General features: G+C 37.2%; 1 protein-coding gene across 1 annotated transcript in view; it reads right to left on the minus strand.

Annotated features, from left to right (window-relative positions):
- The window catches only part of BANK1 (B cell scaffold protein with ankyrin repeats 1), a 314,203-nt gene that overhangs the window by 38,704 nt on the left and 248,497 nt on the right, over positions 1-27,002 (minus strand). Inside the window, 3 exon segments of the mRNA XM_030313356.1 lie at positions 1,407-1,703; positions 6,240-6,551; positions 10,513-10,588. Coding sequence (XP_030169216.1) covers positions 1,407-1,703; positions 6,240-6,551; positions 10,513-10,588 — 685 coding nt within the window.

Here is a 27,002-nt window from a genome sequence, read left to right on the forward strand (position 1 = left end):
TCAGCAGATCACTGTTGAGTAAGTACATTGTACACTCGTAATTAACTTTACACGTACTTGATAAATTTTCTTATACAAATTATATATTTCCCAATACATAATGCATAAGCAATGGAGTGGTTTTTTTGGAACATATTAAGCACAGATGAGTAACTTGTGCTTCTTTTCTGTAGGTTTGCGGTATATGTATATTTATTTTTTTTTTAAATTTTTTTTCAACGTTTATTTATTTTTGGGACAGAGAGAGACAGAGCATGAACGGGGGAGGGGCAGAGAGAGAGGGAGACACAGAATCGGAAACAGGCTCCAGGCTCTGAGCCATCAGCCCAGAGCCTGACGCGGGGCTCGAACTCCCGGACCGCGAGATCGTGACCTGGCTGAAATCGGACGCTTAACCGACTGCGCCACCCAGGCGCCCCTGCGGTATATATTTAAATGTTCTGTTGGAGTACTTGGTTCGAATTGTTTGAATATATAATCTATTGCTTCTCAGCTTTAGTTATCCCTCAAACATTTTGTTTGTGTTCCATTCTGTTCAAAAATCTGTAATAAAGTGTCACATTGTACTCTAGGTATGTATTTGCATATCTGCCACTTAGGGACTCTTCAAGGATGAAGAAATTGTTTTATGCCATTTTCTCAGTCCCTAGGATGGTATTTTAGCCCAAAAAGGCACTCCAATCCATGTGCATACAATGAGCTGATAAATAAAAGTCATCTTGCAGACACTATGGATTCATGGAGTACATCCAACCAAACAGTATAGAAGAGTGCTGGAAAATAACAATAGAGTATACTTTGCTGAGCCTATAGATATACAAAAGCTCAACAATTTTTTAGTTTTTTTTTTTTAAATTTAGATTCAACTCAGTAGAAAATGAGGAAGAAGAACTGGAGTCTAAAATGCAGTAGAAATTCTACAGCAGATAGTTGGGGTAAAAAAATAAGAGAGTAATTGGAGTTGCATATCTGAGATTCTAGTATTCACAACTTTTTCAGTTTTTAAAGTCGTTTTCAATGGAATTAGGAGCAAAAAGTAAAGTTGTGGTAAGAAGTACTTCCCTCTTTTTTGTGTATTGCACATTATTCATAGGAGGTGAGCTTTCCTCTTGTAGAATTATAGAAAAAGTTTCAAATAGAATTTCTGCACATAAGCTGTGGTTTCATGTCTTTGGGTAATCTGTCAAAACTACTCTTCTTAATGAAGAACTAGAAACCAGAACCCTATCGTTATTCTTATCCTCTTTATTCATTGTGTTTCTATATTTAAAAATGTGCCAGTAAAATTCACCTATGACTTGAAAAGAATATTTCATCCATGGGGTTTTTGACTCCACCAAAAAACAGGACAACTCCTCCCACCCTCAAAGCATTCACACACACACACAAACAACAAAAAACATTACCTTGAGCTATGTAAGGTGTGGTTTCCTCTTTTGGAGGGATATTTGTGGGTCGAGGTGTAGGGGCAGGAGGTCTGTTTATTATAAAAGACCAACTCCCATTTTTTTTCTTTGTACTCATATTGGCCAATATCATGTCATAATCACTGTCTTCAATCTCAGCAAATGTATATGGGTCTTCCTCTTTCTCCTCTTCATTTTCTCTCCTTTCTTCTTTGGTCTCACCTCCTGTTTCCTGTCTTGCTCCGAGATCATACCAGTTTTGACTTCTTTCCATTTGGCCTTCCACCATTTTCCCTGCTTATGAAATATTTAGGTGGTGGTTACTCTTCTCTTACATGCAATATTACTGATGTCCTTCTGTCACTTTCTTGAAACTTCCCCCCTGAATAATTTGTATATTATCCTATAGATCTCTTTTCTTTTTTTTTTTTTTAATGTTTATTTATTTTTGAGACAGAGAGAGACAGAGCATGAACAGGGGAGGGGCAGAGAGAGAGGGAGACACAGAATCCGAAACAGCTCCAGGCTCTGAGCTGTCAGCACAGAGCCCGACGTGGGGCTCGAACTCACGGACCGTGAGATCATGACCTGAGCCGAAGTCGGACACTTAACTGACCAAGCCACCCAAGCGCCCCTATCCTATAGATGTCAAAAAAAAGAGTGTCAAAAAGAAGGTCAAAAAGAAGAGTATAATTTACTACCATTCTCCTGCAGTTTGTAATTGTTACCTTTGTTTAAAAAAAAAAAGTTTGTTAGAGGTGCCTGGCTGGCTCAGTCAGTAGAGCATGTGACTCTTGGTATCAGGGCTGTAAGGTCGAGCCCCACACTGGGTGTAGAGATTACTTAAAAATAAAATCTTACACCGTGTGAACTAATTGGAAGTAAAATAACAACTTAAAAAAATAAAACATTTCACAACCAGAAAAAAAATCTTAAAAAAAGTGTTTAAAACACATATTTCTTTGAAAACATATAAATAAGCATATAAATATATGCTAAATATAAGCACATAGTTTACAAGGGATTTAATACCAGAAAATTGAAGGACAAAACTAAGCCTCCAGTTCCAAATGCTTTGAAAACTTATTTTTCAAGCAGAATATGCTAAGATTTTTTTTTTTCCATTTGAAGTCATTTTACCATTCATAGGGCTTGCACTGGGTATTTTGCCTAACATTCAATTTCTCTGAAAATGACAGGGGGGAATAGCCAAACGTGCCATTACTCGCTTTCTTACAGTAAGTCTCACAGTGGTTTGACAAACTGAGTTTCAAAAATGTAACTCTTGATTTCTATAAGCCAGCATGAACCTCATTCTTAGATAAAGGACATTGAAAGTAGGGTTTGTGACATGATGGCATGGATAATCAAAGGCTTAAAGATTAATTCATATGAAAAGACTAATCTTTTATGGTTTTAAAACTCAGCAAAATCTTTACATATATTTTAAAGAATGTATTAAAATATTTTAGTAGCAGTTATTTACAAGACAAAGTATCACATTCTTTGGTTAATGAGTATGAAAATTTTTATTAAAATACTTAAAATTTTTTAATGTTTATTTTTGAGAGAAAGAGAGAGAGAAAGAGAGAGAGAGAGAAAATGGAGGAGGGGCAGAGACAGAGGGACACAGAATCTGAAGCAGGCTCCAGGCTCTGAGCTGTCAGCACAGAGCCTGACATGGGTCTTGAACTCACGGACTGCGAGATCATAATTTGAGCCGAGATGCTCAACTGACTGAGCCACCCAGGTGCCCCAAACATTAGACTATTGACAAATGTTTTGCTTAAAGCATTAATGAAAACAATAAAATGGAAAGAATTAAAGTTATTGACTTAAAAATCATTGCTTTTCTGGGTTGTTCTGAGAGATCATGCATGTGACCTAAGGGAGAACTACTCTCCTTCCTCTTTGGTGACAATCTGACCAAATGATTTCTGGGTTACTTATGGCTATTTTAGTAGAAAGATGTGGAAGCTAAGGAGAATGACAAGTTATAGAACAAATAAAAATATATTATTTTCAGTAGTTCAGCAATTGTATGGGTAGGCTCATGAGGAGAGGCCAAGATCCTTCCCCAACCAGTCTTAGATCCGATTGTTTCAATTAGTTTAAGCCAAGAAGTAATGCCTAATTGCCTACCACCAACTTCCAAATCTGCATGATTTTCCTTTCTCCTTATGAATAATATGGTACTGAGATTTTGACTTCATGACTTCTGTTTCACTGACAGCATAACAGGTGAAACCAGATTAAGTGTGTGGGAAACATTTTTACAGTGTTTCATTTTTAGCGGAATGTGTCAACTATCTTACTTTTATCAACCCATTTCCTGAGCTGTTAAACTCTTTGTTTCTCCACCCACCCTCCTTCCCAACTCTTTCTAAAGTTGGGCTTGTAGCAGAAATAATACATTTTTCTTTTTTATTTCCCAATGTATCCGATTCTACTTTTCATGTCAGAGCGGGGCCGTAGCATTCTCAATTCAAGTTGTGCATCAGGAAATAAAGATGAAACAAAATCACTCCTATCATTCTAATTTTTGAAAAAAACAATAGTAGCAGACTGTGTAACAAAGAGAAGAATCTTAAAAGCTGAGGAAACTGGTTTATAGAAGTATTTGATACAGTTTAATTACAGGCTTTATGGTCTTGGGTCTGAGTCAAAGAGGAATAATAGCGATTGTTGCCTTGCAAGTGTGTTCTGGAGAGAAAGAGGGACAATGTGTTCTTCATAAACTGACAAGTGTTCTATAGTGTTTTATATTATTTTTTTTCCTCCAGCGAATATGTCCATAAATCCATCCTGGGGAATCTGATGCTTAGGATATGGAGAGGTGGCCCTTCCTCTTTCGGTAATTTGAGGGCATAAGGAAACTCATCCCAGAAAACAATTCTGAAGGTATCACTAGCTAAAATCAAAGACTCCACACAGAGTCTGGCAGAAAGAAAGAAAGAAAGAAAGAAAGAAAGAAAGAAAGAAAGAAAGAAAAAGAAAAAGAAAAAGTGGTAGCTTCCAGTATTATTTTCAAAGGCTGTAATCAAAGAACTTTAAGAAAAAATATTAACATGCTATTTTCCATTACTTCCAATATTAGCCCGATGAAAACATGTGGTCAAAACTAACACTGCATATCAAATGTAAAAGCATAAGGTTTTAAAATAAAAAGTGTGGATTTTGTTTTTTTGCTTCTTGTATTTGGTACTTTTCAGAAGATATACTTGCCAACATTACACTTCTGGTATTAGAAATCTGGTGATTGCTCTCTGTAGTTTTAGGCCTTCTAACCAACATACAGCATATAAAAATTTACATTAGGGAAAACACAATTTATTATTAGCTCCTTTAAGAGATTTAACTTGATGGAAGACAAGTTTGTCTTCTTTACAATTTATGTTAATAATTACATAAAATTATTCATATCTGTAAAAAGTGAGAAAATATACAAGAATTTTATTGACAGGGTACTGCTTACTTATGTCTCTCTCCCCACCCCCAGTATTGATACACCTACCTCCCTGATCTATCACAACGGTCTCTCAGAGACCATTGGCACGTAGTAGGTAATCAACACATATTTGTTGAATGAATGAAAGAATCAGAGGAGTGCCCATTAGGTTTTCCATACTTTCCATTAAGCAGGACTTTTCATCTCTGAGTACAGTGCATGACCTTAGTAAAGGTTTATGTTCATCAACTTGAACCTTTAGAGAGACAGGACCTTCAAGGATATAAATGCTAAATTTCATGGCTTCCAATTCACTTTTTGAAACAGTGTTTATTATACTTTATAGCCCTCTAGGATTCAACAGCTAAAGTACAATGGCAAACAGAGTTTTAATAATAGATATTTCTTTCACCTTATTAAAAGTTCATTGTAAGAACATTGTTTGAATTTGGAAAGTACGTGTAAAATAGTAATCAATAATGTCGGTGATCATTAGTGACTGTAAGAGTGAGCCTGGAGATAGAAGTCTGTTAGGCTGTTGAACATTCCAGCCAGAAAGCCCGATATGGAAGCTCCTATCGATACTACCCACACCACCCCCGTCCTCCCCCTGACTCCTGCCCCCATTACACATGGTAAATCTTGTATCTGGGAACAAATGCAATCACAGCCATTTAACTGTTCTTCCACGTTAGCAATATATTTAGTGTTCTTAGGCTTTGGTCTCAGTGCAGTGTGAGAAACCCTTTACCACTTGCTTCCCCTGCAGCTACCAACTGAGTGACGTGCCCAAGGTCATTTTCAAATCTGTAAAACGTTAGCCTTTTCCTTTGCCAGATGACTTTTTTTTTTTTTTAAAGGAAAGTTGTCATTTAGTTTTCCACATGATGCTTGAGGTTCATGTTACATGAAGGAGTACAGACTCCTTCCAAGTTTTATTTCTCTACTTGAAGCTTTGTAATGAGACTGCTCTGAAAGAAAGGAAGGGAGGGAAGGAGGAAGGAAAGGTGGTAGGAAAGGGAAAGAAAGGGAGGATAGAGAGAGAGAAAGAAAGAAAGAAAGAAAGAAAGAAAGAAAAAGAGACAGAGGGACAGAGGAAGGAAGGAAGAAAAGAAAAGAAGGAAAGAAGGAAGGAAGAAAAGAAAAGAAGGAAAGAAGAAGAAAGAAAGAAAGAGAGAGGGAGGGAGGGAGGGAGGGGGGAGGAAGAAAGGGAAAATGAATGAATGGCAGGTATCTATCGCCTAATTTCTGAGGCGTTAAAGGAACAGCAAGAAAGTTGTTCTTGGGTTTAAAAGCTGATCTTCCCTGTACAGATTTGCCACTGCACTATATGCTATGGAAGCCCGTCAAACTTTTGTTGTTGTTGTTTTAACCCTTAAACTTACCCTGCAATGTGCAGTGAGGTTTTTCCAGTGGGAAGGCAGCAGCTACAGGTCGTGGAGGGGGGGGAGGTGGTCTGTTGCTGACGAGTGGCTCTCGTGAAGTATGTTCTGGATTGTCTCCAGGAACGAACACATAGAAGTCATCATCATACTGGTTCGCACAAGTGCCAACCCCAACCTCTGCTAGGCTGTGCTCGGCCTCTGTGCTCGATTCACCCTCTTTATCTTCCTTTGCCAGTTCATCTGCCTCAGCTCCTTCTGCCCACTGCCTGTATGTCTGTCCACCTTCAGGATGAAATGCTGGGGTCTGTATGGCTGTTTATGATGAAGACAGTAGATTTCATTTAAACACACCATCTGGAGGCATTTCATATTTTCTAATTTTATACAGAAGTGATAGTACTGCTAATAAAACTTTTATGATCTGATACAGTGGAAAGCTGACAAATGCATAATTTTAGCGAACAGTCATTCTTGGGCTTTTAAAATACCAAACGAGGGGCGCCTGGGTGGCGCAGTCGGTTAAGCGTCCGACTTCAGCCAGGTCACGATCTCGCGGTCAGGGAGTTCGAGCCCCGCGTCGGGCTCTGGGCTGATGGCTCAGAGCCTGGAGCCTGTTTCCGATTCTGTGTCTCCCTCTCTCTCTGCCCCTCCCCCGTTCATGCTCTGTCTCTCTCTGTCCCAAAAATAAATAAACGTTGAAAAAAAAATTTAAAATACCAAACGAACAGTTAAAGCTTCCTTATACCTTGCTACCTCACAATACGACGCACTCATACATACAATCACACTTGGATTCTCTAGAGTTATTGTTTGAGCAGATTCATATGACTGCATGACCGCATTTTTATTAGAAAACAGCATAACTGACCTAAGAAGTGATAAATAAGTTATGGAAAAGCTAAATTCAAGGAAAAATGATAAACCTTAAGTGGCTTATAAATAATGCAATAAAAGTGACTCTGTCCTCTTACTTAGTGACTATTTTAATATATAATTATCACCAGATTATATCTTAACTCTTGAAAACATTACTTGAGGAAAGTGTTATTTTTTGGTGGAGAAGCATCCAAATCACCAGTGGTAGGTAAATCTTTCTAAGATTCAGTTCCGTCATCTATGAAATGCATCCTATCCTGAAACTTAACCAAATAATCCAAATTCCCTCCATCCTAAGAATCATGATTCCGTCATTTGTTTTTATAATGTACACAATAAATACCCAGGAAGAAAACTGAAAAAAGATACTATGATGCAGTAACTTCAAATCTTAAGATTTTCTTGTTTAAATTTTCATAAAAATTCCGCTTTAAATAAAGGATTCACAAAACTTTAAAACAACCTTGGTGGGGCGCCTGGGTGGCGCAGTCGGTTAAGCGTCCGACTTCAGCCAGGTCACGATCTCGCGGTCCGTGAGTTCGAGCCCCGCGTCGGGCTCTGGGCTGATGGCTCAGAGCCTGGAGCCTGCTTCCCATTCTGTGTCTCCCTCTCTCTCTGCCCCTCCCCCGTTCATGCTCTGTCTCTCTCTGTCCCAAAAATGAATAAACGTTGAAAAAAAAAATTAAAAAAAAAAATAAAACAACCTTGGAATCTCTAGATTGGAAGGAATATGTGAATTACTGTCATTGTCAGTGCAATAGACAAGCAAATGACTGTTGTTTTAGTGTTGCTAAGCTGAAATACAGCTAAAGAAGCCAATTGGCAGAGTATGGAGAAAAAGGCCTTTTTTTTTTTTTTTTAAACAACAAAGAGTTATGCTGTAGAAACTTTTCAGTTATGGGAGAAAATCAGTCACGAAGAAAAATCGTGCCCATGATGGTACCCCATATTTCTATGCGGAATTTTATTTTTTATTGTTCTTTCTTTCTACATGAGAAAGAAGAAAGATACAGCTTCCGTATTAGAACTACAGACCAAGACTCTTTAATTAGTAGGTTGGGCAGAGCAACCAGCCATTCATTCTTGCACAGATCTCACTCATCTTTCTACCTCTAACACCAAACACCGAGCCCAAAATAAAGTAGTTTCTAGAAATACTGATGGAGTAGACAATGCAGTGACTGGAAAGAAATTACTGCTCAGGCTAGCAAAGGGACTTCACTATTTCCGTCTGGGCAAATCGATCATCAACTATAGGAAATTACTTGTAGCCACCCTCATGTTTATGTATTCAGTATTTATGTTTTATGTTTACACTGTCTAAGCAACAGAGTCTCCTTGGTCCCTGTCAAAAATGCCCAAACCTGGGGGCGCCTGGGTGGCTCAGTCGGTTGGGCGGCCGACTTCAGCTCAGGTCATGATCTCGCGGTCCGTGGGTTCAAGCCCCGCGTCGGGCTCTGTACTGACAGCTCAGAGCCCGGAGCCTGTTTCGGATTCTGTGTCTCCCTCTCTCTCTCTGACCCTCCCCCATTCATGCTCTGTTTCTCTCTGTCTCAAAAATAAATAAATGTTAAAAAAAAAAAAATGCCCAAACCTGGAATCCAGCCCTGGGCGGGGGGTTGGATGTAGCAGGTCAGTGAGTTTTGGCAACTTCACAGTGATCGTGATACTAATGGAAATCTGCTTAGGTGTGCCATGCTCCCTGAATCCAGTCACACAGAATTTCCTAAACAAGAAAATTCCAGGTCCAAATGGTCTTTAGAAATGAGGTTGTTCTCTATAAATAATTGAAATCATGTTTTTCTCTTTATAGGAAGTTCTTCTGAGGATTAAATTTCATAATAAATAAATGGTCATTATCAATGATGGCCTTTATCATCCGTTTTATTACTGTCAAAAATAAAAATAAAATGTATGGCTTTAAAACTCAGTGCATTAATTCATCACTTTAGCATTATTTTGTGTTATGCCATAACCCTTGAGGTTGTTTCCTGATTTGCCAAAGTATGCTAGTTAAGACATTATATTTAATTTTATCTGATTTGCAGATCAGCCTACCATTTGAAAAACTAGTGGTCAATAATGGTTATTGAGCATCAACTGTGCAGTGTTCAAAGGGCAATGCCCCAGGGTAAGAGCATGCTTGATATGTGAGATGTCACTGTGGCTGTGAACAAACAAGACAGGGGTCAGAGATGGGACCAAAAAGGTTATCCAGGGATAATCTTCAGATGATGATAAAGATTATAAGCATGATGAGAAAGTAAAGAGAAATTTGGAACAGAAAAGTGATTAGTTCCTTCACGAAGCATAGAGTATTAGGAGTAGCAAATGTGGAAGCTGCTATTTCAGGGTTTCTTAACAGCAGTGCTGCTGAGATTTCGGACTAGATAATCCTGTGTTGCGTGTGGTCTGCGTCCTATGCATCATGGGACATTTAGCAGAATGGCTGGTGTCCACCCCCTAAATGCCAGTTTGGGAAGCTCCCTTCTCAAATCATGATAATAAAACAGCTTCTGTCCATTGACAAATATCGCCGGTTTTGAGTGGAAAATAGTCCTTCATTGACAACCACTGTGCCACTGCAATAATCCAAGGAAGAGCTGATGGCAGCATGGACTAGGGTAAATAATGAAAGATTGAGGAACCGCTGAATGCTGGCTACGCTGTGAAGGTGGAGTCAACATTATTATTATCCAACAGACTGGATGTGGGGTGAGAGAGGAAGTAAAAAAGCCAAAGGACTTCCAGGTTTTTGGACGGAATGAAACAAGGAAAGAATCTGCACTTACTGAAATGGGAAAGTCAGCAGGTGGTGTAGGTTTGAAAGCACCAAGCATTAGGGATTTTGGATTTGGAAATGCTGCGTGAGGGATGCCTTTCAGATGTGCTGGTGAAGGAAGTTATTGTATACCAGCGGAATCTGGCATAATGGGTAGTTATATACACGTAGGGAGACTGAATTAGCCCTCAGACATTAGAATATAGAACCACATCCTATGACAGCCAGGAAGGACCTTAGAGAGAGACCTAGTCCAAGCTTCTCATTTCCTAGCAGAGAAAACTAAGGTCTGAAAAGAATGTGACTTTGTTTTAAAAAATACTGAAAAAGCAGAGTTGTCAAATAGTCAAAATATTTGCATCAATCTGACTTGTGTATTCTCTCTGGGTAGGAAAAACTGGGGTTTGATTATTCAACACTGAACTTAATAGAAGTATTTCAATTGGCAAGATAATGTAGTAACATCTCTACCGTATTATAAATGAGAGGACATTTAGTTAATTAAATGCCTTTCCATGCTCTCCATGCACTCTTCAGTCTTACTTGACCAGTTACAGGTACCTTAATATAAATGTTACATATATACATGTATTCATAACATACAGGAATACTTACTAGAAGAATATGCAAATAATGAAGTAAAATCATCTTCATAGTCATTTTCTTGATCATTTCTGCTAACTTCTGGGATCTGAAAAAAAATGAATGTTTTTAATAATACCCATTCATCTTAAAAAATTTTTTTTAATGTTTATTTTTTTGAAAGAGAGAGAGAGCATGAGTGGGGAGGGGCAGAGTGAGAGGGAGACAGACAGAATCTGAAGCAGGCTCCAGGCTCTGAGCTGTCAGCACAGAGTCGAATGTGGGGCTCGAACCCACAAACCATGAGATCATGACCTGAGCTGAAGTTGGACGCTTAACTGACTGAGCCACCCAGGGGCCCCTATCCGTTCATCTTAATGCATCTGTATCATTACATATATCAAATGGAAAGTTAATATCTGTGGAAATAAGAAATCGTCTTAGTATTTCTTTAAGTACTTTGTTTATACTACATATCTCAGCTATTATATTCGTGCCAGCTACAATACAATTGTTCAATGACATAAAGTATTAAAAGTATACTGCGGCAATTAGACATTTCCAATAAATAATAAGTTGATTGAAAATGAAGCTTACTGCAATTACTTTAAGATTCAAAGCAATGGTCATGAAATTTAGGTGCAATAAATAAGATCTGAAAATTGAACACAACTATTTCTCTTAAAAACCACGCTCCTTCCTTTCTTTTAACATTTCTGGGGTGCCTGGATGGCTCAGTTGGTTGACAGCCCGACACTTGGTTTTGGTTCAGGACATGATCTCATGGTTAATGGGTTCCAGGCCTGTTTTGAGACTCGACAGCACAGAGCCTGTTTGGGATTCTCTCTGTCCCTCTCTCTCTGTTCCTCCCCTGCTCAGGCTCTCTCTTTCTTTATCTCAAAATAAATAAGTAAACTTAAAAAAATATTTCTGTATCTTTTACCAGTTCAAAAGACTTCTTAATTACATCAAGTATAATAATACAGTGAAAGCCAGTGAAACTGCAAAATGGCTTATTTTCCATCTTTTAAAAAGAAAAAAAGAAACAGACTAAGGGGATTTACGTTTGTTTTTCTGAAGTCCGTTCCACTACACTTAGAAGGGGGAATTACTGAGAAAAGACAGAAACCTGTTATCTCTGAATTGCTAGTCTTTGTTTATAATCTCTGAAGGAGACATGGGATGTACAGTAGTGGAACATATTGGTGCTCCTAGAGAAAGGTAAGTAATACTAGTGACAGTTGTATTTGTGCAAAAGCATCGAGAGAAAAAGATGGAGGTTGGATGCATCAATATAGGTCACATTTTGTTACTATGAACCTCAAGTGATTATTCAAATGATTTATGCTTTTGTTCTTACTACAACTTAAATGATTAGTCCATTTGCTCTGCATTTTAAATGTCCCTTTGTTTGTTTGTTTGTTTATTTGTTTATCTATTTAAAATGTTTTATTTTTGCGAGGGGAGGGCAGAGAGAGAGGAGGACAGGATCCGAAGCGGGCTCTGCGCTGACAGCAGGGAGTCTGATATGGGGCTCCAATTCACGAACTGTGAGATCATGACCTGAGCCGAAGGTCAATGCTCAACCGACTGAGCCACTCAGGTGCCTCTAGAACGTTCCTTTAAAAATTAGAAGCATCCATATTGAAACATTATTAAATTTTTAATAGCCTTGGTATGCAAGGGTATTTGAGCTATATATGGATGTCATCAATTTGATTGGTCAGTCACACTGGCCAATGGGAGCCCAATGGAATTTATTCTTCCTTCCTTCCTTCCTCTTTCTCTCTCCCTCCTTTTTTTTTTTTTATATATATGAAATTTATTGACAAATTGGTTTCCATACAACACCCAGTGCTCATCCCAAAACGTGCCCTCCTCAATACCCATCACCCACGCTCCCCTCCCTCCCACCCCCCATCAACCCTCAGTTTGTTCTCAGTTTTTAACAGTCTCTTATGCTTTTGCTCTCTCCCACTCTAACCTCTTTTTTTTTTTTTTTCATTAAAAGATGTTCAGCGTCGCTCCTTATCAGGGAAATACAAATCAAAACCACACTCAGGTATCACCTCACGCCAGTCAGAGTGGCCAAAATGAACAAATCAGGAGACTATAGATGCTGGAGAGGATGTGGAGAAACGGGAACCCTCTTGCACTGTTGGTGGGAATGCAAATTGGTGCAGCCGCTCTGGAAAGCAGTGTGGAGGTTCCTCAGAAAATTAAAAATAGACCTACCCTATGACCTAGCAATAGCTCTCTCTCCCTCCTTTTCTTTTCTTTCTTTCTTTCTTTCTTTCTTTCTTTCTTTCTTTCTTTCTCTTTCTTTCTTTCTTTTTTTCTTTCTTTCTTTCTGTCCTTCCTTCCTTCCTTCCTTCCTTCCATTAATGCTATCCAGAGAAGCAACATGGTCTTTGATTTCCAGTGGAACCTTGAAAGTAAAAGTGTCTTTATTATTATTATTATTATTATTATTATTATTAGTTAACCTGGTGCAGAAGCTCATTTCATATTTAAATCATATTTTCCCCTTGGTAGACTCAATAAAATGTTAATATGAAAAGTCATATAACTTTGACATGTTGATTGATACTTGTATGCTTTGCTATTAAATGCATTGTTTAATACAGACATTCTTTGTTTCCAATTAGCCTCACCTCTTTATTTCATAAGATAGATCAAGAATATGTTTAAAAATCCATAATACTTTTAAAATCATATCCGGGAAGTTTTTACTAGAATAACAGGGATTGTTTTCAAAGATTTCAGAAATTATGTAAAAATTTTCTACATACTATATTCACAAGCCTAGACATTATGAGCACAAAATCTGTGAACGAATAATGAGACTGTGGGCAAGCATGTAGATGTATGTGTATGTACTGAGGTTAAAATCTAATGGAATCATTTTTATGTTATAAGCTATATGACATTTGTATTAATAAACTAGCAAGCCCAAAAATGTACTGAAGGAAGAAGCTTTCCAAATTTAAAAAGGAGCTAAGTTTGACAGGTTTTGAGCACTTTTATAACTATCATGCAAAATTGACATTTTGTATATCGGGCTATGCAGAGATTAGTCGTTTTCTCAGGAATGAAATATCTTTAGAAATGTTTAAATGACAAAATAGTTGTTTCTTACCTGAATTCCTTATGCTTATAATCATATTTATTTTCAAAAATATGTTAGATTGGTGACATATTAATAACTGTTGAAGGAAATCGATGATGGTTTGAAAGACAAGTGTGCTGGCCATCTGACTTTAGTATTTGGCTGTGTGGTACAGTGGGCAGAGCATGGCTTGTGAAGTCAATCTAAGAACAAACCACAGCTCTAGGATTTATTAGCTGTGTTATATTGGGCAACTCTATATCTCAATATTCTATGCTGCCAAATGTGAATAGTATTATCTATGCCATCAGTTTGCTGAGAGGGCTAAATGAGAATAATGTAAGCAAAACACATAGTACCTGTAACCACATAGTAATTGCTCAATGAATGTAACCTGCACATGTTAGATTTTCCTTCACCCTACAAAATGTAATTCTACATTTAATAAAGTACAGTAATCACATCGATTTGATGGGGGAAATCATCAGGAATAAACCAATAGTTATTTAGCTTATTTCTTCTCAGTTGTGTGCCTCTAGAAGTTTTGCTGACAGAAAAAGAACTAGAATATAAACTTCGTATCTGATTGAAGTGTGGCAGTATGATTTTGTTATTAAAAATACTTTGATAATTTATAAGATAATAGAGACAGGCATGAAAAAGCAGTAATTCTTTAATAAGTTCCTTTTTCTAAAGCTAGAGTCTGACTTTATTCATTAATTTGTTAAATAAATATGCAGGCCTACTATGTGCTAACTACTCTGTTAGCAATTAAGGAAAATAAGTTAAAAATAAGAGACATAATTCCCATTCTCACAACTCTCATATTTTTTATAGAAGAGAAGACAAAATAATAAAATGATCAGAATACAATATTTTACTTACTTCACTACACAAATTCAGTCCTTAGAGGTGAAAAGGAGAATTAAGGAAGAATCAGATAATCAGCGCCAAATTTTATTAAGTTGCTTTCTGTATGAGGAGTTTGGATGAAAAAATTATCTTGATGCTTGCCATGAGTCCTACTTCTCTAAATGAAAAATTCAGCTTAAATAATGTAATCTATTAGCTGAATATGCTCAGTGTAATATTCCAGCCCACAGACAATGTTTAATGAAATTAAAATCATTCATTATCAAAGATAAACTAAGAAGAGAACGTGTTGACTAAGGTTTATAAAGCTCCACATGGCTTGGCATCCAGCACTGTACAAATTGATCATAATATTCTGATTTTGAGGGAGTGAATAAAAACAATCTTCACATGGCAGTTGGTTTCCAAATCTTGTTATGAGATTCTGAAGATATTATAATTAGCTTAACTCTTGCCCAACTTTCCACAGTGTTGACTTTAAACGATTTTGCCAGCTGTAAAGCACATGGCAGTCTGTGGAATGAGAGTAAGAAGACATATATGTTCGAAGAATAACAAATTGGCCTGTAACATTTTATATTTTACCCAAAATGTATGTACTAAGCTGCAGAATCCGAGATAATATTCCAATGGAAATAATAAAGAGTATACTTACTAAATGTTAAGAATAATGAACAATGTTTTACTAAAGCCATGAATAAGAGTCTCAAAAAAGTTTTTTTGAAGATGAATTGTAGGAGTATGCTATCTTAGCTCTCACTACATCTTTTAAGAGGATTTGTTTCTCCTTAGGCCATCTAGGAATATGGTCTAAAAGCAGAATCTTCTAATTTCTTATGAAAATTCTCTCTTTTTTGTTTAAAGTTTATTTATTTTGAGAGAGAGAGAGAGAGGGAGAGAGACAGAGAGAGAGAGGAGAGCATGTGCATGCATGTGGGAAGGGGAAGAGAGAGAGGGAGAGAAGGAATCCCAAGCAGGATCCGCTCTGTCACCACGGAGCCCGACACGAGACTCAATCCTATGAACCATGAGATCATGACATGAGCTGAAATCAAGAGTCAGATGCTTAACCGACTGAGCCACCCAAGTGCCCCACAAAGTTTTCTTTATATAATAGGAATTGGAATCCGGAGTGTAAAAATTAAATAGGAAGTCCACCCATGATTGGGAGAAGAAAAAGGAGAATAAAATAGATGCAGAGCTGTGAGGGGGGAAAAGTGGACATTTTCCTTAGTACGGACCAAAATTTCATTAGAATAGCCTGAGGAAATATGTTTCAGGTTTAGACAAGTTTTGACCTTAATCTCTGCCCATGATGCAGCTCTGACAACTGCCATAAACTTTAGGCTTGGCTCCTGACCCTGTCACCACATTCTCGCTCTATTTTGGTACTGTTTGTTTCAAACCCACCGCAGTTGTGGCTTCATCGATCAGGCACTTGCACTGTTATTGGACCATATACTTGGTTTGATTTCAGCCATCTCTGTCACTAAAGTGGGAATGGTAAAATTAAAACTCATTCATTTGTTAGGATTGTAGTTGTAAATGTAAAAAATAGTTAATCTTCATTTAAAATTATAGGATCCAAAGTCTGAAAGGAGCTTGTGGATAATTGGTTTATTCTCTTGTTCACACACTGATATAATATTAAAACAATGTGTCACAATGAAAATGTAAGGATTTAGATATTTTTCCGACTAAAAGTTGTTTTTCTATGTAGTCTATAGTCTGCACTGCCCCACCCTCTTTACAAGTTGGCTTTTCCTGGGTTCCATGCTTGTCTGTTCTCACAGAATGCATTTTCTTTAGGTGATCTTATTCACTCTGCTGTCTTTACTTTATATCTATATCATGATGATTCTTGGATTTATCATTTGCTTCAAACTATTCTAAGGTCTATTGTCTACGATTCAGTCAAGGATATTAGAATGAACAGTCATAAAAGCAAAGGGGAAAACCTAGAGGGAGAGATACCAGAAAAATCAGGAGAGAGAATGGTTGTGTCTACCCCAAAATTCATATGTTGAAATTCTCTCAAAGAAAATTTGTATGTTGAAATTCTCTCAAAGTGATGGCGTTAGGCATGGGGGCCTCTGGGAGGTGATTAGGTCACAAGGAAGGGTCCTCATGAATGGGATTAGTGCATTATAAAAGTAACCCTACAGAAATCCTTTATCCATTCTACTGTATGAGGCTACAGTGAAAAGGTGGCTATCTTTGAACCAGGAAGAGTGCCCTCATCAGATATTGAATCTGCTGGGACCATGTTCTGGGAATTCTCAGTTTCCAGAAGTGTGAGAAACGAGAGTTATTTATAAGAACCAACTTATACAGTTTTTGTTATGGCAACCTGAATGGACTAAGAGGATTTCAAGTAAATCTCAATATTACACGATTCAGAAGAGTGAAAAAGAACAGCTATGAAAACAGTTCATAATATTTTTCAGTCAAGGTCACTGGTGACCTTGGTGAGGGAATTATAATGGAACTGGGTAAATTCATACTGGATTGAAGAATCTTAAAGAGTAAAGTGGAAGTGAAGAATGGAAGGCAACATGTATAGAGTTTCAAGAACAATGATGTGCATAGGGAAACTCTGCTTAAAATTTTTCAAAAAATGAATTAGACATGTCAGCAAACATGTTTTATTTCAGGCAAGGGCTATGAAGATAGTAGGTAATAACACCCAAAGCACACATGCACAAAACATGGTACTTGCAAGAGTGGGATATGCAAATATGACAATTGCATGATCCAAAACCTCAAGCATTTTACAACTGTGGGTAAGAGAAGGAATATAGATAAGGCAAAACAAAATAAGCTTTTAAAATATACGTATATGTGAAAAATGCAACAAGACACAGAGAAACAGAATCATTTTGATTAAGAGGATGGAACAGCGAATATTTCAGGGTAGGTGGTGTTGAAAGGTATTGAAACTGAGTTTTAAAGGGTAAGTATGGTTTTAATCTGTAAAGAAAGGGAGGAAGCAAATTCTTGGCTGGCTGGCAAAAGTGACTGAAACAGCAGGACGACTTGGTGAATGGTTCCTAGTTGGTTTGATTAGGTTGCAAGGAAGGATATATTTGAAATGCCAAGATGTGTTGGTACATTAAGATTTTATTTTATAAGCTTTTAAAAGTTCTTGAGTAAGTAATTATTTCCCAAGAAGTGGGAAGTAGCATATTCCTGCCTATATTTGAGAAAAATAATTCTTATGACAGTGGGTAAGAGGAAAGGGTACTTATTTACCCTTACTATAACCAAGGTGAAGAATATTGAGGACTAAAGAAAATACTTAATGAAGAAGGCAGATCTAATAAATATCAAGGAGATGAGACGAACAAGATTTTTTACAGTTTTGATGCCAAAGCCCAGTTGAAAAGGGGTCAAATATGGCAATGTAAATTTCTGTTCAGCTCAATGCTATCTGGTACCCTCTAGAGAACTCTTGTCATTTAGAGATGAAGGCACTGATAAAAAAACATCTTTTCTATGAAATATGAGGTCAGAGTCTGAGGTCAAGATATTTACCAACACCTTAGATAAGCTTTGCATTATTTCATGTAACATATGAAAATATATCTGGAATGGGTACATGGCCATTAAATGATGATTCTTCCCATTTCTTTATGAAGTTAAGAAGCTTACCAATTTGGGAAAACAGAAAGCACAAATATGGTGGTCAAATAAACTTTCAATTTGGTCAGCAAGACTCTTTTTTATTTTTTATTTATTTTTTATTTAAATTTTTTTTAATGTTTATTTATTTTTGAGAGAGAGAGAGAGAGAGAGAGAGAGAGAGATGGAGCATGAGCGGGGGAGGGGCAGAGAGAGAGGGAGACACAGAATCCAAAACAGGCTCCAGGCTCTGAACTGTCAGCACAGAGCCCGACATGGGGCTCGAACTCACAGACCACGAGATCATGACCTGAGCCGAAGTCGGACGCTCAACCGACTGAGCCACCCAGGCGCCCCAAGACTCTTAACTATGAAACAGGCTGACAGAACTTAACTGAAGAATAAGTACAAAATCCAAATTAAGTTATAAAGATACCAAAAGAAGTGCTTAGATACAAAAATTGAACAACAAACTATAAATTACACTCAATCAAATATTACTATATTTTTTTCTTGGAAATGAAAAAAATTAAAGACTTGCCATGAAATTATATGGGTTGATTGGGTATTGGGGGATTCTGAACAATACACTGAAAACAAGAACCATGTAGTTGCACCCCTCATTCAGAAACGAAGTTAAATGCAACAGAGACATCCAGAAAGAAAGGGTTTAGTAATAAAAGAGAGAAGAACACAGAGAGAAAAATGTCAGAGACAGTCAGAAGGAGGATGTAATCACAGAAGTCAACGGTCAAATCTAAGAGAATCATTCTTAATGAAAATTTCTTGATTTCAGAATGGTATTCAGAACTCAACTAAAGCATCTTGAAGAAGAATGACTTTTTGGTACAGGAAATTTGATCAAAACATGCGAAATGCAGGGAAATTCTTAGTATGTGTCTATACATTCCATCTAACATTTTCAAGCATGACAATTGACACCAACCTTGGTTAATCAGCCAACAGATATTTACTGAATGTTTGCTATGTGCATAATACTGCAACACTATGAAAATTTTCCAGGGGGTATACAAAATTTGTTACACATAATATGTCGCCAGGATGCTGAACATTTAGCTAGGAAAATGAAAGTGAAATGCATAAAACAATTGCAGTCTCTGAAGTGTTTGGTTTTACTAAAGAGTGCAATAGAAGGTAAGAAGAATGAAATCATTCTAGGTTGGGATAACTAGAGCTGGAATTTGAAAAATGGGTAGAATTTGAGAGTTAAATCTTGAATCTAGTCCCAAGAGCTAATGGATGAATAAACTATAGATGAATTGGTGGAATAAGAAAGAATGTGGGTATTCTTGGTAAGGAGAATGGTGTAAGTGAAATCTAGGTTGAGCAGGCCATATGCAGAGGGCAACGAGCAAAGCTACCCCTTCAAAGAAGCAGGTGAATTTTGCGAAGAACCTGTGAATTTTGATACAGTGAGTGGAGTTCACATTTGTTTATTATGTCTGAATTGTGGAATATTGGAAATATTTGTGGATTATGGTGATGATGGTGATTGATATTGCTATTAAACATCCCATCTATAAATACATGTTATACAGGTTAAGAGTTTGAGTCCAGAAGTAATGTCAGACAAATCTGGATTCAAATCTGACACCTCTATTTAGTACCTATGTCAGCTTCAGCATATTCCTCACTCTTAGCTTCTCTGGGTGTAAAAAACAGCATAAATATACCTCATGTCACAGGATTATTGCAAATTTTAAATAAGAAAATATTTATTAAGTATTCAGCATAGAACTTGCCACATAGCACTAAACGACTGTTATCTCTATTATCTTCAAGATCATTATTTTATTACAGAATGACCTTTTATTCATATTTTCATATTTATGAAAATAAATGTGCCGTTTTTTCATATTTAAGCTGTGTTTATGTCAAAATTTATATTCATTTATAAGATTGAGTAAAGATCAGTTCTACTCAAGTTGGAATATAGAGAAAAAAAAATAAAGACCTCCAAATAGTAGGGATTTTTTTTGTAGTTTACAATTAAACAAAGTGCTTATTTTGGAGTGTGAGGAATTATAAAAGATGTGATGGTGATCAATATTGGACCAATTAAATGAATGGAAATTAAGCAGGGGTCCTTGGTATGATCATGTAGGCTATACATGGAATTTCTCCTGGGGTACTTTTCCCATGGACTATGATATATAGAGCACCCTAAGAACCGGATGTTAGCAGACTTGAGGAAAGGGCCTCTCCAGTGATTCTTACAGTATGGAATTCACAAATAAGTTATATTTGATTTTATGATGTTGATACCACAGCAAGGACTTGTATAGTCCTAGAATATCTTCTAGCTTAAATGACTGATGTAAGGGAACACAGGTGGTAGCTCAGAAGGGTATTTCTTAATGGGTTTGCCAAGAGCATGGAAGAGTAAATTGGACATGGATGAGGCTCAAAGCACACAGATGAGTAGTTAAGAAGAGACTAAAGAATTTGGTTTTAATAAACCATGAGCCTGTAATTGCTGCATTCATTACCTTAACTCTGTTTTTCTATTCCTATAAGAAGAACAAAAGCACATATGTGACAGCAGCAGGAAGCTTTGCTATTCACAATTCTAAAATCTTGAAATAAGTTTTAGTTTCAAAAGCCTAAGCTAAAAAAAAGGTAAAGTTCTGTAGAGGAAATGCAAAATACCGTGAGGTCAAAAGTATAAGTCATTATAGGTTGTTTTGAATGCTCCAATAAACTCAAATTAAAAAAAAACATGCTTTTGTTTTGAGGAAAACTAGATAGACACTAAATAATGGATGGGTTTACATGTTTCCAAGCTGCGTTTAGGTTGGTCATTACTACAAGTCACTTTTTCTTTTTTTTCTAAGGCTTGGATAATCTGAGTGAGGGTCGAGGAGAACCAATGGAAAAAAACCAAGCTGAATTTAACAAAAGGCTAGCATTGTCATCTCCACAGTTGCTGGACATATCATTTATCTGAGAACAGAGGAGCAGGTGGTTTCTGAAATCCAAGCCAGAAACAAACACTAAATATCACTTAGAGGCCCAGCAGTTTCCAACAAAGATTATACTCTTCAGTTGTTAAATAATAAGTATTATTGGACATGTGAAACAAAAGATCCTTTAAGTTTACATTATTACTATCAGAAAATAAGTGTTTTTGACAAATTAAACAGAACGATTCTTAAAGCTTATATTGTTGCAAATTTATTCGAAGTAGGTGTTTATGTGGCTGGAATAGTCCCTTGCTTCCAAACACAGAATTAGAAGAGTCAATTCTTATTGATCAGAGCATTTAAAACATGGAAGATAAACAGAAAAGGTGAATCATAAATTAATGAAGACATGGTGGGAATGTAAATACAATTTCTAGCCTCCAGCTTCAATTTGAAGGCAGGTGACAATTCAGAAGAGGCTGTTCCCACAGAAAAAGTCACTACAATAAAAATATACAAAAAATACACATTTTATATATGTGGATTCAATTTTTTCTATATACTGAAACGCACCATAGTACTCTGCATTTCCTCTCACTTTACAATGTTATATTTAAATTGTGGAGTTTAACTAGTTACACTCTCAAAATCATTCAGTAGCAAAGCACTGTCTCATAATCAGAAAAACCTCAATGAATAATTCACTTTATTAAAAGCCACCATTTTCACCCCATCTCAATTTCCCAGGTTCCCTTCAAATCAGTTATCGGAAGACCTTTCCCATTCTCATTAACTTTGTTGAGTACATTGGCAGGACGTTAGATGTTACCTAAATAGGAATCTATTTAAGGAACATTACAAAAATGCATTTTATGTCCTCCAAACAACTAAAAATGGTAGTAGAATAAATTTGGTAAGTTGATAACAGAACTTGTTGAAAGAAATTTTCAGTCCATTTAAGGTAAAATAAAATGGAAAACCTTTGTGGCAGAAGAAACAGCATTGTCATATGTTAAAGAAATATACTTCCCATATACCCACACGTAAAATCAAAATAGAAGAGAATCAATAAAACCAATAAGCTCTCTTTGGAAGAAAAATGCCATTTTCTTTAGCTCAGAAATCTGAAAGCTTTTAACTTGTAACAATGAAATAAATTTTATCTTGTGGGGGCCCCAATCAAGACACTCAGGGTACTGTTCACAGTCTATCATTATGGTCAAATGAGCCTCATCCCACTTCCTTCCATCACTGAGAATTGCAAACAGTCTTGTTGTGAGAGGGTAGCTTAGCATTTTTAAACTGTAGGTGATTTATTTAGCAGATTTCACTTGTGAAAATAATTCCTAATTTTCACATTCATAACCTAAAAGAAATCAGGACTGGCGCTCCTGGGGGGCTCAACTGGTTGAGCGTCCGACTTCAGCTCAGGTTCTTAACTCTCTCGGTTTTGTGAGTTCGGGCCCCACGTCAGGTCCTGCACTGACAGTGCTGGGGAGACTGCTTGGGATTCTCTTTCTCCCTCTCTCTCTGCCCCTCCCCCACTCATGCTGTTTCTGTTTCTCTCAAAATAAATAAATTTAGAAATTTTTTAAAAAGAGAAAGAAATCAGGACTAGTGTAATGGAAATCAAGGTGTATCTTAATATGCATTTTCATCTGGAAGTAACTCCATGAGTGTGTAACCTAACATGAAGTTTAAATAAATTTACCTAATGCGGTTCACCTTTGGTTTTCCTTTTACATATCCTCTGAGCGGGTTTCTGGTTTTAAATGTAGACAGCTATTTTTTTCCAAATAGCTAACCATGGCAGTTGACTGAAAAATTGCTTCACAATAAGATATATATATAGTTTAAAATAGTCTGTTGAAATTTTCTTTAATGTTTATGTATTTTTGAAGGAGAGAGACAGAGCGTGAGCAGGGGAGGGGTGGAGAGAGAGGGAGACACAGCATCCGAAGCAGGCTCCAGGCTCTGAGCTGTCAGCACAGAGCCCAATGTGGGGCTCAAACTCATGAACCGTGAGATCATGACCTGAGCCAAAGTCAGATGCCCAACTGACTGAGCCACCAAGGCGTCCCTAAAATAGTCTTTTTAAATTAAAGATAATTTCCTCTATAAATACGGCCAATTCATCTTTGACATAGCAACAAAGACAATACAATGGTGGACAGTCTCTTCAACAAATGGTTCTGGAAGAACCGGGCATCCACATGCAAAAAATGAATCTAGACACAGACCTGACACCCTTCACAAAAGTTAACTCAATAGGGATCATAGACATAGATATAAGATGCAAAACTATAAAACTCCTAGAGGATAGCCTAGGAAAAGCCAAGATGACCTTGGGTATGGTGATGCTTTTTTGGATGAGAACCAAAACAGTCCATGAAAGAAATAATTACTAAGCTGGACTTCATTAAAATTAAAAACTTCTGCTTTGTAGAAGACAACATCAAGAAAGTTAGAAGATAAGCCACAGACTGAAGGAATATATTTGAAAAAGATACACCTGATAATGGATTATTATCCAAAATACACAAAGAACTCTTAAAACTCAACAATAAGAAAACAAGTGACAGTTTAAAAAATGAACTAAAGACCTTGACAGATATGTCGCCAAAGAAGATAATACATACAGATGGCAAGTAAACATCATAGGCCATCAGGGAAATGCAAATTAAAACAACAAAATATCACTATATACCTATTAGGATGGCCAATATTCATTAGGATGAAATATTCTGTATGCTATTATAATGTTGGATATATAGCATTATACTTTTGTCCAAACCCACAGAATGTACAACACCAGGAGTGAATGCTAAGGTTAACTATGGACTTTGGGAGATTATGATGTGTCAATGTAGGTTCATCCTTGGTAAAAAATGTACCATTCTGGTGAGTGATACCGATGGTGGGGGAGGCTGCTATGTATGTGTAGAAATATGGGAAATCCCTTTACCTTCCTTTCAATTTTGCTGCCAGTCTAAAATTTCTTTAACAAAATAAAATCTATAAAAATTTAAAAGAAATTCCTATGCCACTAGACAGTAAATTTAATGTTATTCATTTTGTCTGGATGTGTCTCTGAAACTTTATACGGTAAAACTCTATAGAAATCAACAATGGCTTAGCATATATAAATATGATTACTAAATCACTAGGTCATCTAACTTTCTAGATTAATATTAACATTCTGTCTAGATATTTGAACCACTTTGCATTGTTATAGATCATGAAATTGAAACAGTAAGATAAGGACTGAACTACTTTACCTGGGATTTGCATTTATTAACAGTTGAATTAAGTGAATGAATAAAAATTTAAATATTATGCCCTATGTTTGAGGACATTTTGAAATTTACAAAGATATGTGCCTTACTAAAAAGTTGAGTTGCTCATCATACTAAAGGTTGTCTCTAAAGAACTACAACAATGGCAGGGCACCTGGGTGGCGCAGTCGGTTAAGCGTCTGACTTCAGCCAGGTCACGATCTCGCGGTCCGTGAGTTCGAGCCCCGCGTCAGGCTCTGGGTTGATGGCTCAGAGCCTGGAGCCTGTTTCCGATTCTGTGTCTCCTTCTCTCTCTGCCCCTCCCCCGTTCATGCTCTGTCTCTCTCTGTCCCAAAAATAAATAAATGTTGAAAAAAAAATTTAAAAAGAATTACAACAATGGCAAAGAAACTTCACTTTTTAAATTTACTTATTTAAAAACAGTTATTAATAACCTAACAAATAGCAGAAAATATACCAGGAGATAAAATTGTAAGAAAGCATAAATTTCTCTTAAAAACACAGACATCCAGGGGCGCCTGGGTGGCTCAGTCGGTTAAGCGTCCGACTTCGGCTCAGGTCACGATCTCACAGTTCGTGAGTTCGAGCCCCGCATCGGGCTCTGTGCTGACAGCTCAGAGCCTGGAGCCTGTTTCAGATTCTGTGTCTCCCTCTCTCTGACCCTCCCCCGTTCATGCTCTGTCTCTCTCTGTCTCAAAAATAAATAAACGTTTAAAAAAAAAAAACACAGACATCCACATAGATGCTTATAATACATATGAGAGGTGTAACAATGTGATTACAAAAAATAGTAACTTACATAACTATGTACCAGACACAGGTCTAAGTTCTGTACTTACATTAACTTATTTAATCCTCAAAACAATTTTATGAAGTAAGTTTGATATTGCAAGCCTCACTTAATGAATGAAAAATAGGCACAGTGGGGTTAAATGACTTGTCCAAGTTTACACAGGTAATGCCTCTTATTAGAGGGCCTGAACAATAATGAAAATAAGTAAATAAGCATACACAAGGAAGAACATGAAAAGTCATCTAAGGGTGCTATGAATCAAGAGTTGCAGGGATTCACAGGAGAAAGAGCTGACAAAAATTTGCAAGAAACCCACAAGTCTCAGGGCGATAGCTGGCATTTGACCCATCTCTGAGAGCGTTTAAAAGCAGGGATAGAGGCAGGGGTTGGGCATCCTGGGCTGTCAAAGCAACATAATCAAATGTGGACATGGAAGACCAGAGGTTGTGTTCACACAGTGGGTTGTCCAGCTTGACTAAAGGGTAGGGCAACTGACGTCTGTCTGTGTATGGGGTGCAGGCAAACCCTAGTGGCACAGTCCTTCCTGTCTCCTCTGTGCTTCCAGCCTTCAGGTCGGGTACCTGGGAGTCAGCTGTGTGTCAGTGCAGGCTGTAGGGCACAGGCTAAGAGGAGTACTGTCTTAGTTATTATCTGAGTTAGAAGGAAACAGAAGGTGCGCTCTTAGTCCCCAAAGAAGAGATGGGCGGAACAGCAATAATGACATTTGAAAGCACAAGCAAGACATCACAAAACCGTATCTGAGCTTTGCAGATGCCAATGGAGGAGAACTAATGGAGACACTGGGTCCAGAGGCCAAAGCGAAGAGGACTCCAGACTTCCCTGTTTATTTTCCTCTGCTACCCCTGCTTGCAAAGGAGCTAGGTGCTTTTTGAGAAGCAGGAGTCAGCTACGTTTTTACATTTGGCTTGGTACAAATACAGGAAAAAAAACCTCTCATAAATGTTTCTTGTGTTCTGAGAAATAAAAAATGGGATGAATGGACATATGTTATAATCAGAGAATCTTGCTTTGGGCCCAATTTTTCAGGAAGAAAAACTGTTGTAAGATGAAAATGTTACAAGTAAGAACATATGGGTTTCACAGTAATATCAGTTGATAACTTAATGGGCTGTGTCTCCTTGGCAGCACAGAACTAAAGTGTGTGTGGCTCTTATTCCTTCTAAATCTACCTCAAGCAACATACACAATTACCTGTTACTACACTCATATCGCAAATGGGATAACAGAGGCAGAGTTTTTTTTTAATGATTTGTTCATGGTCACTAGGGGAAGTGAGTTTCTCCTCATCAGGATTTTATCCACACTTCCTTTCTGAAACATATGTGATATGGGGCTACAGGCACTCCCTTTTGTCTCGCTGTCAAACAATGAGGGGAGCAGATTCCATGATTTAGAAAGGTTTGATTACTGTTCTCTACATTTATAAAGCAATTAATGGTTTTCAAAGCAGTTTCACATACACCGCCATCCTCCGGTCAGTCCTGCCACACAGGAGTGTGTGTCCAACAGAAGATAAATGTAGAGATGGGGGCTTGTCCACGGCTCTTGGTATTTAAAGCAGAGATTCAAATCCCGGACAACCCAGGGTTTTGGGGTTAGTATCTGTGGGTCCAAGTCCAATGCTCTTTACACTGTAAGATGGCACTTTCTATCTAAAAAATCTGTACCATATATAGATAAAACTAAAAGAGACCAGTGAAAATAATAGATATTAGGAAGTGAAACTTTTTACTCAATGAAAAAATCATGTCTCATCAGAGTTCTATTCTATAAACGACAATGAGGGTTTAAAAATTGATGTTGGTGGTAAAAATGAGTTTGTAATTCATAGTCTCTATCTTTGATTAATGTACTTTCTAGAGAATGTGAATAAGAGAAAATTGTGG

Source organism: Lynx canadensis, chromosome B1 (assembly GCF_007474595.2).
Source record: "Lynx canadensis isolate LIC74 chromosome B1, mLynCan4.pri.v2, whole genome shotgun sequence".
Lineage (NCBI taxonomy): Eukaryota > Metazoa > Chordata > Mammalia > Carnivora > Felidae > Lynx > Lynx canadensis.